The 18,796-nt window shown below is 34.4% G+C and overlaps 1 protein-coding gene and 1 non-coding gene across 13 annotated transcripts in view; both read right to left on the reverse strand.

The window, feature by feature from the left end:
- Positions 1-18,796, reverse strand: part of EXOC1 (exocyst complex component 1) — a 52,395-nt gene that overhangs the window by 13,932 nt on the left and 19,667 nt on the right. For 8 of the 12 annotated variants that reach the window (XM_030818911.1, XM_030818909.1, XM_003268394.4 and 5 more), the window contains 5 exons: positions 14,159-14,308; positions 8,023-8,128; positions 3,000-3,044; positions 1,545-1,708; positions 502-609 (listed from right to left, as the gene is read on the reverse strand). In XM_030818911.1, coding sequence (XP_030674771.1) covers positions 502-609; positions 1,545-1,708; positions 3,000-3,044; positions 8,023-8,128; positions 14,159-14,308 — 573 coding nt within the window. The remainder of the gene's footprint in view (positions 1-501; positions 610-1,544; positions 1,709-2,999; positions 3,045-8,022; positions 8,129-14,158; positions 14,309-18,796) is intronic. The other 4 variants (XM_003268393.4, XM_030818916.1, XM_030818915.1 and 1 more) reach the window with 1 other exon arrangement.
- On the reverse strand, positions 6,244-6,350 carry LOC115836762. The gene has a single exon (XR_004031784.1). It is a non-coding gene; the product is annotated as a U6 spliceosomal RNA (small nuclear RNA).

Below are 18,796 nucleotides of genomic sequence, written 5' to 3' on the forward strand. Positions count from 1 at the left end.
AGAAGAGGAAAGCTGGGGATCCAATAACTGGCTTAAGATCTCATGGCTAGTCAGTAACAAAGCCACAAGGAAGGCAGATCTGAGGCCTCATTCTCTTTTATTTCTCATTATTGTTATTTGGTATACTATAGTGTATACACTCAAACATCATTTTAAAACATTATATTTGTCTTGATGACTACTAAAATGTTAAAATAGCCTTTTAAATAATGTTCTTTGCAAAGTAAACTCAGACATTCCTCCCCCACTAATTTAGAGAATATTTAGGCTTGTAATATTCTAAAATATTAAATTAGATGCCCAAACTTCATCTGTCACTGTTTTTATTATCTTGTGTTATTACAAAAATTCCTTACATCCTAAATCCTTACATCATAAAAAAATCCTTACATGATAAATTCTTTCCTTTTCTCTTCTGATAATAAAATTGTGACCACATATTAATTAAGCTAATTATGTTACAGATCATAAATACTAGCCAAAATACACTGTAAGCCATACCATAGTTCCAGGCATACTTTGATGTTGCTGTAGTTTGAAAAATTTACTTATGAAATCCTGTTCTGCCAGACATAGGGGCTCCAGTTCACTTAGTACCTGTTCAAAGATCTGAAGAAAACCAAAGTGATCCTGTAACGAAAGAACTGTACCAAATGCTTAAAATAACACTTCACATTAAATTTTCTTTTCTGCACAGACCATGGATCCATAATCTCACTAATCTATGAATTTATAATCTCAATGGAATCCCAAAAACAAACTCTTCCAAGATCGACAGGACAATGGTATTAGCAAGGTATAACAAGGCCACAAAATATACCTAAAATAAAACTCACAGTTATTCACTTCACATCTGGAAAGAGAAGCACAAAGATCAACTTTTAAAACTTATTTATGGCCAGGCATGATGGCTCATGCCTATAATCCCTGCACTTTGGGAGGCCAAAGCGGGCAGATCACTTGAGCTCAGGAGTTTGAAACCAGCCTGGCCAACATGGTGAAACCCCATCTCCACTAAAAATACAAAAATTAGCTGGGTGTGGTGGCAGGCACCTGTAATCCCAACTACTTGGGAGGGAGGCAGGAGAACTGCTTGAACCCAGAAGGCGGAGGTTGCAGTGAGCTGAGACTGTGCCACCGCATTCCAGCCTGGGCGACAGAGCAAGACTCCATTTCAAAAACAAACAAACAAACAAAAAAACTTATTTAATTTAGTACAGAGAAAGGCCAGCATCACAAAAGCTTTTATTTCCTCTTACTTTCTAGGTGCCCAAACACCTTAGACTTGAGATACAAGCATTTTATGATTTATAACAAATTTTAATAAAACTTTTATGCCATTTCATTGATAATTCACATTTTACTTGTCCTTTGACTAGTTTTTTTTTTTTCCAGATTCGATTCAGTTGGAAAGTAAGACATGGTTAATGCTTAAGAGAACCAGAAGAACCCAAATCTTTGAACACACTTAGAGCAACCACAAACTGCTGTTAGAAAAGAAAACTAATGTTAATGTCTAAGAAACACTTGTTATTTTAGTTTACCTTATCAAATTTGGTCCTGTCGGCAACATCGAGATCAGAGGCAGACATGTTTCCCATATCCAGCAGGGAAGATGACTGAGATCTGCGATTCCCTGAACTCTGAACACTGAGCTTATTTAGACTAGAAGTAGATCCAGTTAATTTCCCTGAACTTCCATGAAGACCTAAGAAATAATAAAACTTTGAAAGTTATGACCTTCACAAATAAATGATCCAAAGTATAAAGCAGGGATAGATCTTCTCTCTTCTACTGGCTTGATCTTCCAGGGCTCATATTAGTTAGTGCACAAATCTTCTATAAGGGATAGGTGGTATAGTTTCCTTATCTTCCGTTAACATTTGTGTCCTAATCCTGAGCATATTGAAAAAAGAAGCGAAACTACACAGATCCATAGAACAGGACTGAAAGGGACCTTAAAGAGCATATTGTCTATAACCTGCCCATTTCATAAAGTCACCTGGTGATATCGCTAGACTGAAGTAGATGAGGGTTTCTTTTCCATTCAAAAGGACAGGAATATGGATGAAGGTCACTGAGGACCACGTTAGCATATTAGCCAGCATGACTTTGTTATACTTCAGAAGAAAATTGCTGCATCTCAATGTTACCTCCACAATAAATCAATATATTAGGTTGAACCACAAGAAACTGCCCATACTTGATCACTTTGCCCTACCAAAAAAAGTCAATTACATATGATTCAATTTAATGTGTTCTGAACTCTGAAACTGCTTTTCCAGTAAGTTAACTGATTATAGTCCTTTAAAAACTAAATAAAATGAACAGAAAAAACACCCTGAAAACTCGTTATATTTAAAATACAACTGAAATGTAATACATACATCACTAATCATATTAATATGGGACATCTCTGTTTAGGTAAAATTTTGGTATCCATCATAGCCACGAGGAAAAATGAGAACATATAGCTGGCAATAGCTCACATACATCAAGGAATTAAAGGATTTGATTTTCAGAAGAAAATGTGATATTTTTATTCAGAATTAAACATAAACAATAACTAATATATTTTAAAAACATCCTTCCTGAATATCTCTCAGTTAACTTGTACTATTTGCTAATGGTCAGAAAAGACAAATGAAGATAGAATAGGTACAATTAAAGATAAACTTTGGCTTCATTATGTAAAATCTGACCATATCTATATAAGATTTTTTTATAGCTTCTAAACAGCCTGAAAACAGAAGTATAATGGTTAAGTCTTTTCACAAATTTCTGACACAATGTTCTACTACTCGTCAAGTAATTTTAACTATATCATGTATTTCTTGGATACAGCCATATCACTACCATCATGTTGGCATTCTTTCACCAATACCTGGCAATTCAGAGCAATCAAAATTTTTGGTGTTACCTTTTTTCAAGACAACTAATTTCTAGACATTAAACAAACATGCATTGAGAATACCTACTAATACACTAAGCATACTCACTCTCTGTTTCCTGTTTGACAGCACTTTCTTTTCGAGGCAGTGTAGCTGTGATGGATTAGGTTGCAAGCATCAAAGACAAAGACAAGTTAATAAACTGCAATTTGCACAAACCATGCACAAGAGGAAGTTAAAGCTCTAGTTTAAAAGACACATGCAAAGAACCATGAGCATCAAGTAACAAGAAGTGCAAACACATGTTTAGTTGGTCACCTACTGTTTGAGAAATTATATGAGAGAAAAAAACTGTACTTTTAATGTATTGTTTTTACTCAAATATTCAGGTAGAAATATCTACGTGTAATCCCCCTACACTTTAAAATGTGTGTTTTTTTTTTTTTTTAAGTTTATGAAGCTGGTACACTTAAATTTAAAAGACTAAATTTGCAAGTTTTGGTTTCCTGAGAAAATATAATTCAAGTAAATAAAGTGGCAATTTATTAGAATGCAGCTGTAGATTTAGATGTCAACAATCTTGTATTCCCTGAAAGCTCCTGAAAGGATTCTCCACTGACTAAATGATTTTATACTGTATCTAACAAAAAATTATATGAGTGGGGCTTTAAAACCACTGAAAAGTTAAAACTAATTATCAAGCTGAATTACTTAATCACTGGCTTTGTGAGTGCTCAGAATGAAAGGTATATACCATAATAGTAACAATCAGATGTATGAATAAAAGGGTAAAGTTTAGGGAACAGATGTAATATAAGAATTTGAACTCTTTTTAGGTCATTAGGCATTTCTTTTATCTAAAACTTCTCTCTCTATAATATCTATTAGATCGATATGAGAGCTAATTTTGCAAAACAGTCTACATTCAAATTAGAAGTTGATGTGAAAGGTGAAGAAAGATCATAGGATGAAACAGAATGTTAAAGAATAAAACTAAAACCTAAAAATATCTTTAAAACAGCAAAAAGATGTGTCAACTGACATTATCCCTGCCAAGCTTCAAGGCAAAAATCTTGTCACATCAGTGACTGGTATATCTTCATCAGTGACAGGTATATCTTTCTAGCCTTGGCTGACCTGAAGCTCAAGGGAATATGAAAAAACAAGGCTGGACATTAAAGTGGCAAACAGGGATCATGCTGGAACTACTAGCTAGCCAATCTAAACAGTACTTTCTGGTGCCTTAAGGTGTCACTATGCTATGTTCAGCAGTGCCAGAGCAAAATCTAATTCTTTATATGGTTTATCTCTTTTTTTTTTTTTTTTTTTGAGACAGGATCTCATTAGGTTGCCAAGGCTGGACCTGAACTCCTGGGCTCAAGTGATCCTCCTACCTCAGCCTCCCATATAGCTGAGATTATAGACGTGTATCACCATGCCTGACTAGGTGATTTTCTCTCTTTAGTAGTCAATAAGGAATACAGACTTAGTAGTAGTGCCTATTAACTATAATTTGGGGTTCATAAAACAGCCTATATCACTTATCAGCAAGTGATAATACTCAGGTAAAATGTTAAATATCTTTAAATAATCCCCACTAGAATGTAAACTTCATAAAGGTAGGGTCTTTGTTTACTGCTGCATTCCCAGTACTTGTAACAGTGAGTTATTAGGTAATAGGTAATTTATAAATATTTATTGAGTTAATCTTCCAGCCATCCTTGAATTCAGCATTGCATTCACGACTCTTTGGAATCAACAAGGTTTCTTAGTTTAGCGGAGAAACAATAATAAAATAATTTTGGCTATTTTAAAGATTTGGAATATTAAATTGGAAGGAGGGCAATGATTATGTAAATGTATGTATTAAGGGACTAAAATCTCATACAAACGAGAAGTGATATACATATCTCAACTGTAGAAAGTAAAAATGGTGACTAAAAAAATAATTACTAAATTTCCTTTCCCTGTCATTTCATTAAATTTGTAGAATACAAAGGAAAAAAATACACTGAAATATCAATCCTGTGGGAAAAAATTTCATGCCTTTGAAAATATCAAAATAAATCCATTTAAAAAGGCAGTAACCTACACAAAGGCCTTATCACAAAGAAAAGCTACTTCCCTGGTACTTTAACATAATTTTGAATTATTTCAGCTAAGTAGATGTTAAAGACTTGACTCAAGAGTGGATGAAAAAGAAAGGATTCTCTATTCCTCTGATTCTCTATCACTATATTGACTATATAGTTTCTTTTTGTAAGATGCATTCATTCTGATTATTCTTACTAGCATTTATTCTTACTAGCATTTGTGACCCAGAATTTTCAGAGCAAGCAAGCAAGCAAAAAGCAAAATTAATTTAAATTTCATTTATAATTACTTAATTTTCATTCACTGAAAAGTCATCTTTCCAAAATTTGAGATTTCTATTTTAATTATAATTACAGATGCTCCTTGACTTACGATGGGGTTACATTTCTTGCTTTTTTTTTTTTTTTGAGACAGGGTCTTGCTCTGTTGTCCCGGCTGGAGTGTAGTGGCACAGTCATGGCTCACTGCAGCCTTGACCTCTCAGGCTCAAGCGATCCATGCCCCTCAGCCTCCTAAGTAGATGGGATCACAGGTGCATGCCACCATGCCTGGCTAATTTTTGATTTTTTTGTATATATGGGGTTTTGCCATGTTACCAAGGCTGGTCTCGAACTCCAGGGCTCAAGTCATCCTCTCGGCTCACCCTCCCAAAGTGCTGGGTTTATAGGTGTGAGCCACTGCGCCAGGCTGGAGTTACATTTTGATAAACCCATTACACGTTGAAAATATTAGAAAATGCATTTAACACACCCAACTTACTGAACACCAGAGGCCTAGCCTACCTTAAACATGGTGAAAACACATTAGCCTAGAGTTGGGCAAAATCATCTAACACAAAGCCTGTTTTATAATAAAGTATTGAATATTTCATGTAATTTACTGAATACCATACTGAAAGTAAAAAACAGAATGGCTATGGGTACTTGAAGTATGGTTTGTACTGACTGCAGACTGCTTTCAAACCACTGTAAAATAAAAAAATCCTAAGTCGAACAATTATAAGCCAGGACAGTCTATAGTATTAAAAATTCATTTAAACACAATTTGAATCACTGAAAAGATATCTTTGAAAAAAATGTACACTATATCTTTACAAATTCTCAAGTCATTTGCATTTAACTTGAAATTAATTTTTAAAATACTGCCTAAAAGTTGGATTTTCAAACATGAACCAAACAATTTTTATTCTCCAAATTGTTTATTTAGTTTTTCTTCTCCTGTAGCTGATATCAAAATAACTGACACTGTAATTTTCATTTGTTTTATAGATCATTTCACAAATTAGTGTGTCATCTTTGCACAGGGACAATGTTCATCTTCTCTGTATTGTTCCAATTTTAGTATATGTGCTGCTAAAGTGAGCGCAATTTTCTATGCACTCAATTGTCACAAATAACTCTCCTATTCCTTGCTATTTAATAGACACATTTAATAGAAGATATGTGATCTTAACACTTATAAAACTACAAAAGTACCTTTTAACCTGTATTATGTTAGTTAAAAATGTTTTTAACAAGATAATTTAAGAATTTCTCAAGGAGGAAAAAATTTAGGTTTCAGGTTAATGCAATGATAACATTAAGATACTATTGTACTTGACTTAAGTTATATTCTTATTATTTCATTTATCTTAATGTGAATCTTAGACTTGATAAACTATTATGATACTGGGATTAATGACCTACTCAGTAGATAATTTTAGAAATATTTCTCTCTTACCTCCAGTTTTCATATACTGAAGGAGTTCTCTCAAAATAAAATTGTTCACTAACAAGTGGTGACAAATATACTTAATGAAAACATTAAACATGTAACTGCATTAATAATATGCTGTTTACTACAAAAAAAAAGCATAACATATCCACAGTGAAACATTAACAGGGATATAAACACACTGCTGTTTAAGAACAATTAACCTTTAGGATGAGTTAGCATTTCTGTTTCCAAAAGCCTACTGTCCCAAGATTCTTATCAGTATCTGTAAAGTGTAGCATATTTACAGACAAATTCAAACCATTTCAAATGTCTGGACTAGTATAATCAATATATTAGTGTTGCATTTTTTAAAAATAGTGAGTTACAGAATAATTACCCATTAATGACAGTCTTCTCTGTCCTACAGGAAAGAATGGAAACATGTACTATCAGTTTTCAATCCTGTTTCTTGATTACTGAAGTTGCTTAGGGCATAGGCTCCTTTCAACAAGCAAATGCTAAACTCATTATTCTAAAGGGCAGCTATGCAGACACACTGAGGAGTACACAATGTGGCCATTTAAGGCCAGGTTTTGACTTGAATAGGCACAAAACTCCATCCAAAAGGAACTCCAGAGATGGACACATGCAAGAGCAGAATGTGGCCTTGGCAAATCACCTTCCTCATAACTTGATACTGTCACTGGCTATTCTTTCAAATAATGTTTTTGTCTATTTAAAATACTTACAAACAACAAAAATTAACATGCTTCAAAGCATCTCTTTAGAAAAGTAAGGTAAAATAACATGAGAATGTTTGGTGACAGTTTTACAGCCCTTTGGCAGGGGAGAAAATATTTAAACTTTCTTTTTGATTCAAAATAGCCAGTGAGAAGTAAGAAGCCAGGAACCAGTTTCATTTCTATGTGGAGAGCAATGACTTAAGAGATTAGTGACTTGCCCCCAGCTGTTATAAAAAGTCTTTTAGGGAATCAGTTAAACTGAACTCCCAACATCTGTCTCTCAGTCTAGTACTTTCTCTACTTGACTGCACTTCATTTTCTCACCAACTGCTGTTCTTATGAGTATATATATTTGATTATAGCATGAATACACAATTGCTGTCACAGTCACATACTGCAGAATTTTAATTAGTAAAGAAAATTTACAGATATACATATTTGTTCTATGAAACAGCTATAAATCAAGCCAATGTTTTAGACCTTTTTTTCATAAATTCTGCTGGATCTACCTCCACCTTGCTTAAGAAGTCTTAGAATTATTTGTTATAAATAAAACCATTTTTAATAGGAAGATAATGAACTGACATGCCTCAGCTTACCAAACTTCTTGCTTTCTTTAGTTGTGCCAGTCATCTTGATCTTTGCAACTTCAAAGAAATCTTTGATTTCTCTTTCATATAGTCGGGATAAATAATCCATGTAATTCTTAAAATAAAAGTAACATGTACTTCTTATTAATAAAACACATATAACAATTTCAATTTTTCAATTCCCCAAGTCCTTCATGCTTGTTTTAAATTTCATGGTCCAAAACTTTGATGTATTTCACAGGATATAAAAATAGGTTATTTTGGCCGGGCGCGGTGGCTCACGCTTGTAATCCCAGCACTTTGGGAGGCCGAGGCGGGCGGATCACGAGGTCAGGAGATTGAGACCATGGTGAAACTCCGTCTCTACTAAAAAAAATACAAAAAATTAGCCGGGCGTGGTGGCGGGCGCCTGTAGTCCCAGCTACTCGGAGAGGCTGAGGCAGGAGAATGGTGTGAACCCGGGAGGCGGAGCTTGCAGTGAGCCGAGATTGCGCCACTGCACTCCAGCCTGGGCGACAGAGCGAGACTCCGTCTCAAAAAAAAAAAAAATAGGTTATTTTCTGTCTTAAAAAACAATTGAATAGGCATCATAATGTTAACAATTTACAAAAATATGAAGTCAAGCATAACCATATTTATATTTTCATTTTTCTATATTACCTTTTGCATATTTTAAATATCACTGTAATCATACTATACAGAATATCTAAATCAGAATAATCACGTTTCTCCAGTCTCACATTTTAATGACAGCACAGTATTCAGTTTTGTTGGTGTAGCACCACTAAATAAACCAATCCCCTAACACAGGACAACGAAGAGGTTTCCATGTTTTGCTATGATAGACAATGTTACAATAAGCTTTTCATCTCTAATGAACTATTTCTTTGAAATAATTTCTTAAGGATGGAATTACAGGGTCAAAGTGTATGGGAATCTTAATTGCTCTTCCTCCGTATTGTCATGTTGCTTTAAAAACAGACCAATAATAAATAGTGTCAACGGCACTTAAGAATATTCAGTTTCACTGAGTCTCTGCCGGCTTGGGGTATTACTCCAAAATAGGTTATTTTTCATAAGAATTTAATTAGCATATCTTACAGTTTTCAAAATTAAGTAATTAATTTTCTTAAAACAGATTTGATTAATTCTCGCTTAAATAAAAACATCTATCCTTTGGCATACAAAAATCATTTCTTCATCATTTCTACTTATTATCACATAAAAATATACTCTCAAGAAGAGTTCCTCAACAGTGGGAGACTGTATATTTTTCCAAGTATGAAGTTAAATGCCATACACAGAATCTGACTAAATTTAAATAAACTCATAGCAGAAAAGTTGTACCTAGCTATTCTTTTAAGTTTATAATAAAATCTAAGCTTCAACTTCCTATATTATTTCAAATTAATATGTCCATTTTAAGAACATGTTTACCTGCTTTAAAGATCAGGTATACGTTCCAAAAGGTACATGTTGTATAAATATTTGTATATTGACTCACAGTTTACCATTGATTGTCTTAAAATATTTTATAGATGTATTCTTATAAAACAGCATTTGGACCAAACATAATATAGATCCTGTCCTTTTTCAATTTGTAGGCCATATACATTTTTCACATAATCTCTGTAAGAACACTTAGTCAAATGGGCAATTCTTTCCCATGATCTTTGTATAACTTTAAAAGCAAATATAAATTAAAATTCCTATTTCATTGGGATGTATTACTTTTTCAGTGGGACTCAAATGACTTAAGATACCTTTTTTCCTGGTACTCAACAGAACTCACTGATAGGAAAGACCACAGGAAGGTTTTACTATATCAGTGTCTCTCCAAAACTCTATGATGCTAGCCTGGGCAACATGGCGAAACCCTGTATCTACAGAAAATACAAAATTAGCCGGGAGTGGTGGCACATGCCTGTAGTCCCAGCTACTCAGGAGGCTGAGGCAGGAGGACTGCTTGAGCCCAGGAAGTTGAGGCTGCAGTGAGCTGTGATCACATCACTGCATTCCAGCCTGGGTGTCAGAGTGAGACCCTGTCTAAAAAAACAAAAACGAAAACAAAAACAAACCACAACACAACAACAAAAAAACAAAACAAAACCCTATAGTAAGTTTTAAATTTTAAGATGGTACTTTAGAAAGCGAGTTCGCCATCTTCTCTGCTGGCTCTCTGATTTTTTTTTTCCTTCCATTCACCTCAGCTTCTCTGGCTCTGATTAAATCTGCCTTTCCTCACAGCAACCCTTGCCTCTAGTGTTTGGCTTCGAGTAGAAAGCAGTGGAACCTGGGCCCACTGTAGGGTCTCCATGGTTTACTTTTTCTTTATACGATGTGAAAGGAAAATAAATCTTGGGGCCCCAAAATCACTAAGCTAAAGGGAAAAGTCAAGCTGGGAACTGCTTGGGCAAACCTGCCTCCCTTTCTATTCAAAGTCATTCTTCTGCTCACCAAGATAAATACGTATCTGATTGGCTCCTTTGGAAAGGCTAATCAGAAACTCAAAGGAATGCAACCATTTGTTGCTTATCTACCTATGATTTGGAAGTCCCCTCCCCACTTTGTTGTCCCTTTGCTTCGAGTTGTTTGGCCTTTCCAGACCAAACCAATGTTCACCTTACATATATTGATTGACGTCTCATGTCTCCCTAAAATGTATAAAACCAAGCTGTACTCGGACCACCTTGGGCACATGTCGTCAGGACCTCCTGAGGCTGTGTCATGGGTGCGTGATCTTAACTTTGGCAAAATAAACTTCCTAAATTGACTGAGATCTTGTCTCAGACATTTGGGGTTCGCAACAATAAGACAAATTCTACAAATGTAAAACTGAGGTGGAGAGAAGACACGTGAGTCATCTTCAAGTCAGACTGCCAAACTCAGGAGGCTATTAGGAGAGGAAAACTCCTTTCCTACCCAAGCATGGATAGACCATCTCTACTAACTGCCCTACATGTATGACCCAGAGTCGCAGACAGGGGTAGCAGTCCCGGGAGGAGGGAATTTGGGCAGTCCAAGCTACATCTATTTTCTGTATACCAAAAAATGGGGCTTTGCTTAGATTCAGCCTCAGTACAGCTAGAGGCAGTGGCTAGTGATTCTTATTCCCAAAGAATTTTGAACAAGTTTTTCCTGTTCCTGCCAAAAAGTATGAGCTGTGTAAACCTAACCAAGTGCAAATAGCTTTCTGAATTTAATTATGATTTCTTACTAAAGAAACACTGATTTGTCTGTTTCCTTCTTTTTTCTTTCATTCCTTTCTTCCTTCTTGCTTAAGTAAAATTTCTGTTTTTGACAACTCTTCAGCAACCAAATTAGATGAGGTAAAAAATACATAATCTGTCAAAAGCTCAAATCACAGGATGACGCAACATTCCTGGGAAAAAGTCAATTTCATTTAAAAAGCTCATTAATATTGTCAATCAAAAATATACTCTGAACAGAGAATGATTCCATAAATCATTACTAGGTTGGCTATAATCTTGTTTCTTCACTTTAAATTACATTCATGAACACTGCATTATATATAAAGATAGGGCAATAATACTGGGAACACAATTAGGCAGAAAGCTTATTGATTACTTATTTGAATATTCACTAGGGGACAAAGCACTTGTTGGCACAAAACTCTTAAAGAAATATAATTTATGTTTAATTATTCAGAATATTAATCCTCCTAAAACTTCAAAAGGCAAAGAATTCCACTAATGTAAATTTTTTCCTTAAGAGATCTCCAAATCAGAATTCTGTTGAATGAAAACAAGACAAAACAAAATATAACACAACAGTGGAGGTGTATAATGCTTAACATACTAATTCTGAGGAACTAAAATAATCTCACCTAAAACAGCTAGCCAGATAAGAAGTATATAAACACCTCAGGAGACTTTTTTTTTTTTTTTGAAAAGCATTTTTAAAATTATAATTTAAAAATATTATTTATTTTACTAAGGTTGATATCCCTTTTCTTATGATCTCAGTTTAGAAGTGCAAGAGCCAGATTTTACTTTAAATGGGCAAAGGCACTTCAAAGAGAAGATACATGAAAACTGATATATAAAAATGTCCTACTGTCAAATATGTCAACACAAATGCATGGATAGGAATATATAATTTGCCTCCTTCTTACTATCACACTTTTCATAAATCTCTACCTAACCCTTCTGCTTTCTTCTGAAGCATGAATCTAAGATACCAGATAGAAGTTGCTTTTACATTAGCAATTCCAATATTCTCATTCCACAGAGATAAAACATATCATTATTTCCAATTCTAGAACATCTTTTAAGGCCATATTGTCCATATAATTATTATTAATTATTAACACAGCTTATGCATTAGATTTCTTATTTTTAAACTTCAAATTCACAAAAACTTAAAAGATTTTAGATGTTTCTCAAGAGTATTTCAGAATTTTAATAAAATAGATCTTCAGCCAGGACTATCTAGAATACTATTAGCTATTTATGTATTTGACTAGATAGGTGGGAATTCTTTAGCTCTATTTTTTTAAAAAGGGGCACGACGTCCAATTCCTAAACTAAAGGTCAACAGCATAAATGCCAGAAAAGTACTGTCCCTATGGCTTCCTGCTACAATGGCTATTAAATCTAAGTCAGGCCGTGTCATTCCATGGCTCAAAGTCCATCACCTCCCCTCCCTACCCTGCAATGTCATGCACAGTAAAAGACAAAACCTTACATGGTCCACAATCCCATCCAGATCCACCCCGCCCCAACCAGGGTCTGCCCCTGGCTCACAGTGCTCCTACCACACTGGCTTCCCCGCTCTGCAAGCACAACAGGAACACTCTGCCTTAGGGCACTTGCACTGTGCCTGAAAGCTCTCCTCTGGAAATCCTTATCCCACACCCTTCTCCCAGTCCTGGCATTCCCTGCTTTATTTTCTCTAGCGCACTCAGCAGCACCTTTTAACATACTATATAATTAACTTTTTTGTTTGTCTGTCTCCCCTAGAATAAGTACTCTGAGAAGGCAAGTATTTGCCTGTTTCCTTCAATGCTGTATCTCTAAGTGCTTACAAGTGTTAGCATGTAATAGGTGCTCAATTCATTTACTGATTGAATATATGAATAAATGACTTTGCTCTTCCCCAAGTGCAGCATTTTAGTCAGTAGTATATACTACTGTTCTAAACTCCAAGCCCAGCAAGTTTGGCATCAACCTGTTCCTTCTGCTGTTAGAGTCTCTCTTTTGGTTTAGATTCTCTATCTATTCCCAACACCATCTTCCTGGCTCAACACTTCATTTCATCTGAATTATTACTTCGGGTTCTTAATTCAGTTTCCCTCATTTAATCTTTTCCCATGCTTGAGGAATGCTGGTAGGTCCCATAGCTCATCTTTTTCAACATAATTTCTCACTGCCCTAGAATAAGAAATTTCTGCTTCAGTCACACTTAAACTCATTGTTCTAGGACAACCGTGTATTTTTCCCACCTTTGTCTGCACATCTCTCTCCCCATCCCTGGAATGCCCTTCCTCTTATTTCTGGTTTATTTAATTGCACTCATTATTTAAAATCAACTGAAGTCCGATATTGTCCATGAAGTTTCCCCCATGGTCTCGAGACAGAGATTTTCCTTGTCTATGCTGCCACACACTTAAAATTCATTTCCGGTTTAGTGTTTAATTTTTTGCTGATTATTTTATGTATGATTCTTCCCAGTCAGATTTAAAGCTCATTACAGTAGATGCTTATTAGTTAGGCCCCAGGTGTCTGGAATAGTGGAATGCTTGCTTAATAAAGAGGCACTCTGTATTTCCTTAACAGAACAGATTATAAATCCACAGAGGGCAAATACCTCACTTGCAATGCTCATACTTCCTTGTTTCTACACTGTACATAAAGAAACTCAGCAAATAAGCATAGCATTTAACTAAATTGATGCTTCAGGCTACAGTATGGCTTAATATTTTTCCATACTGAAGTTTAAAATTTAGCTCTCCTTTATCCAAGTAAATAAAATGAATGTTGTCACTGGTAAAGAGCACTGACTCATTTTCTGCTTTGCTAAGAATGTACTATAGTATTTTAAACTTGGGGAACTGAACACATGACCTCTTGATTCTAAAAGATAATGCTCTATTCTCAGTGAGTAAATGACGTCAAATCCATACCTTTGTTAGTCCTTCATATTTTCCATAATCTGTACTCTTTAGCCACTCCATCAGCTTGGCATATCGGAGCAAATCTCTATGAAATGGATGATGATTGGGTAAAGTCAGTTCAACAGAGTGCTGAGCAAGAGTCGAACTCTGATCATGACCCTAAAGTGAGTAAATAAGTAAATAAATGTAATCAACAGTACAAAGAAATATCGTTACAATAAAAAGTCTAAACAATGACCAAAACGTGGCCAAGCCAAACCAAGAAGACATAGAAAAATAATTAAGAATAGAACACAGAAAAATAAAAGCCAAATACTTACACAACTTTTATATCCTGTGTATATCAAATGAACATTACCACCATAAGATAATCATAAACACGCAAGAATGGCACTCTGATAAATCAACTACTGATTCCGTCTTCTAAAGGAATGAAGATGGAACGTTTTAATGAAGCATGTCTCTCTCATACCACATTTCACAATTTACCAAGCAAATGACCTTCTTGATATAGCTTGAATTAAGAAACACAAATAGAGAAATCATTCAAAACAGTCTACGTTTATGGTATTCCCATTAGAGTTTATAATATTTAAAACAACAGATTAAAAAACGTAGAATATAAAGTCTTAGAGCTTGGAATTGGAACCTTGGTCATCTGAGTCTTACTTCTGTCTTGGAGCAGATTCAAATTGAAAATACAATTTCCCAACAACAAGCAAAAGGCAAAACAAGACAGATTTATTTGATGTAATTTTCACTCAATCTAATTTGCCTGGATAGCCAGAAGTTATTTGTCAGCATTTTGTGAAAACTGCATTAAAATTACACAGACTGCTAGAGTTTTGGAGCTAGTTAACTCATTTCCTGGTAAGGTTACCTAAAGCTAATTATGAATGTGTATCATACTAGTTGGTATACATTAGCTTAATAAGCATCCTGAATTTAAAGAATTTAAATTCTTTTAAGTTAAAAGGGATTTCTTTTACCTAATTTATATACTTTACTATATACACAAAATAACCTAGTGGTTATGAATTTAAAAAAATTTTCTTTTAAATACAGACTATTCAGAAAGAAACATTTCTGGCCTAGAGGAATGAGGAGTTCCCTGGTAACTGAGAAAGAAAGATGGGAGTATAAGACATGCCAAGTACAAAAACCCGCATCATTATCCATGTCCCTTCTTCAAAAATGTTTTCAAATCAGTCTGTTGGAAAATTTTCTTCATGTGAGAATACATCCCAATTTAAAATGGAAATTAAAAAGAAAAAAGGAAGGACCCATTATACAGAAATTACATATAAAATGGTAGAAAACAACCAATATACTTCTCAGATTCATCTTACTGATATCTACTTAGGTCAACTTGGGAAACTGAACTAGAGATGGCAGAAAAATATCACAAAACGAAACTGACCAGTTCAAAATAACAAGAACTAGAACACAGGGGCAACAGAAGTTCGCAGCTACCACAGATGTTATACACAAGATATATTAATAGGTCCATAATCCCTTTCTGTAATTCTGACATCCAAAAAGCTCTGAAAACTCAAACTAAGCTTGGCACCAAAACAATTTTGATGGTAAAACGTGACCTGAACTGACATGGGCCTATTTATAGTGTTTAGAGTGACTATTCCTATTTTTTGTTGCAAAAACATGTGCTTGGAGGGATTATATAATATACAGTATATATACTGTATTGCTTTTCTAAAATCTGAAACATTCTAAAAACACTCCTGACCCCCAGAATTCTGGATAACGGAGAGTGGACCTATGTGGATGTTCTTTTCTGGGTGGCTACCTGAATATAAAACAATCACATCTTCCAAAAGAATCAGTGAGGACTAAGAGCTAAAGTGTTGAAGAATAGAACAATTCTATATATTTAGAATGCCTGGGCTACCACATCTTTTCTGTAAGGGCTAACAATAAAGATGAACAAAATCAATAATATTAAGTAAAATACACAGGCATTACCATTGGACTATTATCTGTTTCTATGTTGCCAAAGGGCAATATAAACATTCTATTAACAGAAATGTTTTTTAACCAAGATGCCAGAAGGATAATCAGGATTCTACAGCATCACATGTATTAGATACTAGCCAGATATAGATAATATAGTTTTAGGTCTACAAATGTCTCCAAATTGCATTTTATTTTTTAAAAATTTATTTTTATTTTTATTAATAGAGATGGAGTCTCACTATGTTGCCCAGGTTGCCCCCAAACTCCTGGGCTCCAGTTATCGGCCCACCTCAGCCTCCCAAAGTGCTGGAATTACAGATGTGAGCCACTGCGCCTGGCCTAAACGATGTGCCTTAATTGGTCACGCTGATTAAAGGGGAAGAATATTTGACAGACTTATATCATACAAATGTTTACCAAATAGTTTTTATTAGTAACAATGTATCGTTATCCAAAACAATCTTCCTCATTAATTTTTCTCAGTGATTCAAGCCTCAAAATTATTGTCTATGTTCTTCTACTACGGTTTACTCAGGCACAAATGTCAATTAACTTGTTCAAGGTAACCCAGCTAGGAGGTACGAGAGTCAGGATTTCAAACCCAGGAAGTTTGGCTCTAGTGTCTGCACTCTTAAGCACTTTGCTATAGTGACTTTTTTAAAGAAATGATACATTGGGGTCAAAATTTGAATAAATTTTCAAGATTTGGAACTCTTTCTTTCTGTTATGGCATACTTACTTATTCTTTTCTTAAAAAAAAATCTGAGCGAAGTTCCAACAAACCTCACAAAAATAGATGTTAATCACAAGTCTTTCTAAGCTTTTAACCGGAGATCATCAATCCGTGTTCACAAAAATGTGACATATGCTTAAGGAAACAATTTTTGTAAAGGAAATTGAATGTTGGTGGTCTACAATACGGGTTTTATTTTATTATAGCTTGTTTCTGTATACGTATGTTGAAAGAAAAATTTCGAAACTTAAACGTATGGTAAAAAGTTCCACAACTTCAGTTTTTTCCTGGTTGTACTTTTAGTTCAGTGCATTTCAGTTTATTTTCATTTTCTCTAAGTTATGTACATAATCAGTCTCATCATGTTGCTAAAGGCAAAAGTAGATAGAATCATGAGGTCTCTGTAGAACCAAAGGGGGAAACAAAAGGCAGAGAGCAGTTATCAAAATAAATCTTTCAAAAAACAACCAAAACAATTTTTTAAAGGACATATTCTTTATGCAAATATTTCCTGAATTTCATTAGCCTTAATTTGACTGTTTTCGATATCATAACCCTAATTAGTGTAAACTGACCAGATTCTCATACCTGATCTTTCTAGATACACAAATCCCTAGTAAATGTAAAAATTATGGGCAAGAGCCTATAATTTCAGGGGAAGTTGAGTGTGTAAGATCTGAAAGATCTAAAAGAAGCTAACTACTCTTTATGTAACATTACTCTCATATTATGTTACAGTGAGTATTATATTAAAATACACTTCAAGTTTCACTAAAGTATAGATAACACAGAAGTATTAATAGGAAAGTTGCATCACAGATAGCATGCTCTGGATCAGTGACTCCCAAATGCAAGATGTTTTTCCTGGCCTATAGCAATAAGAAAAAGTACAATGAAAGAAGTGAGTCCTTCATAAAGGTAAATGTATTAATTTTTAAAATTTGAAAGGAAATTCTTATTCTTTTAGTGCCAAAATGTCATTTTTAAAATGAAAAGATAATGAAAGTGGATAATAGCATTTCTTTTTAAAGGTCTTTATTTGGTAAAATAAAAAAATTGGTGATTTGGTCAATCTCCAATTTTATTTCTTTTAATTTTACTAATTTGTGAATTTTAAAAAGACTGAGAATCAATGCTTTGAAATTACTGTTATATTGTGAATAATAATAATATTTTCACTGGATTCTTCAGTACAATATTTGTAAATGTTGTAACTATACATTTGCTATAAACTGTAATGCATGGACTCGTTCAAGTCCTACCTTATCTGCAGTTCCTTCCATATCTGACTCCTTAAATTCTCAATAAACTCACTTTTGATTAAACCTTTTTAGCACTTATAGTCCACAGTTCTACAATTAGCAATTTATTACATACATTGCTAATGTACATTAGTCTTAACTCCTTACAAAGAGTAAGTACATTAGTCTTAATTCCTTCTTACAAGCATCTTGAGGGTAGGAACTATTTCTTATTCTTACATATGGTAGACTGTGAGTACATAATAAGCATACGATGAAAATTCTGTGATTGCCAAAGAGGTGTACCATATTATTTTAATCAATTTTCCCAGCTTGTCCCCTACCAGGAATAGAAATACCCATGTTTCTCAACAATTTTGCTGGGTGACCTGATGCACTGAATGCAACACTAAGAAAATCTCTTTCTTATGTGTGGGGTATCTTCTTCCATCTTTTCTGGCACATCCCAGGTTGTCGCAGCATTCTGGTTTTTAACATGCATCACTCACATGTAATAACACATATTAGCTTTTCAGAAATGGGAAGCATTCATTTTAAATGAAGCCATTAGTTTACAAGGCAAGAAGCAAAATCATAAATAACTGCATGTTACAACAAACAGTTAAGGGTACAGAAAAGACTATTATTTATTGGCTGTTATTTTCAATACTATCTAACAAATGTGGATAACATAATTGT

This window comes from Nomascus leucogenys, chromosome 9, assembly GCF_006542625.1.
Source record: "Nomascus leucogenys isolate Asia chromosome 9, Asia_NLE_v1, whole genome shotgun sequence".
In the NCBI taxonomy this organism is placed as follows: Eukaryota; Metazoa; Chordata; class Mammalia; order Primates; family Hylobatidae; genus Nomascus; species Nomascus leucogenys.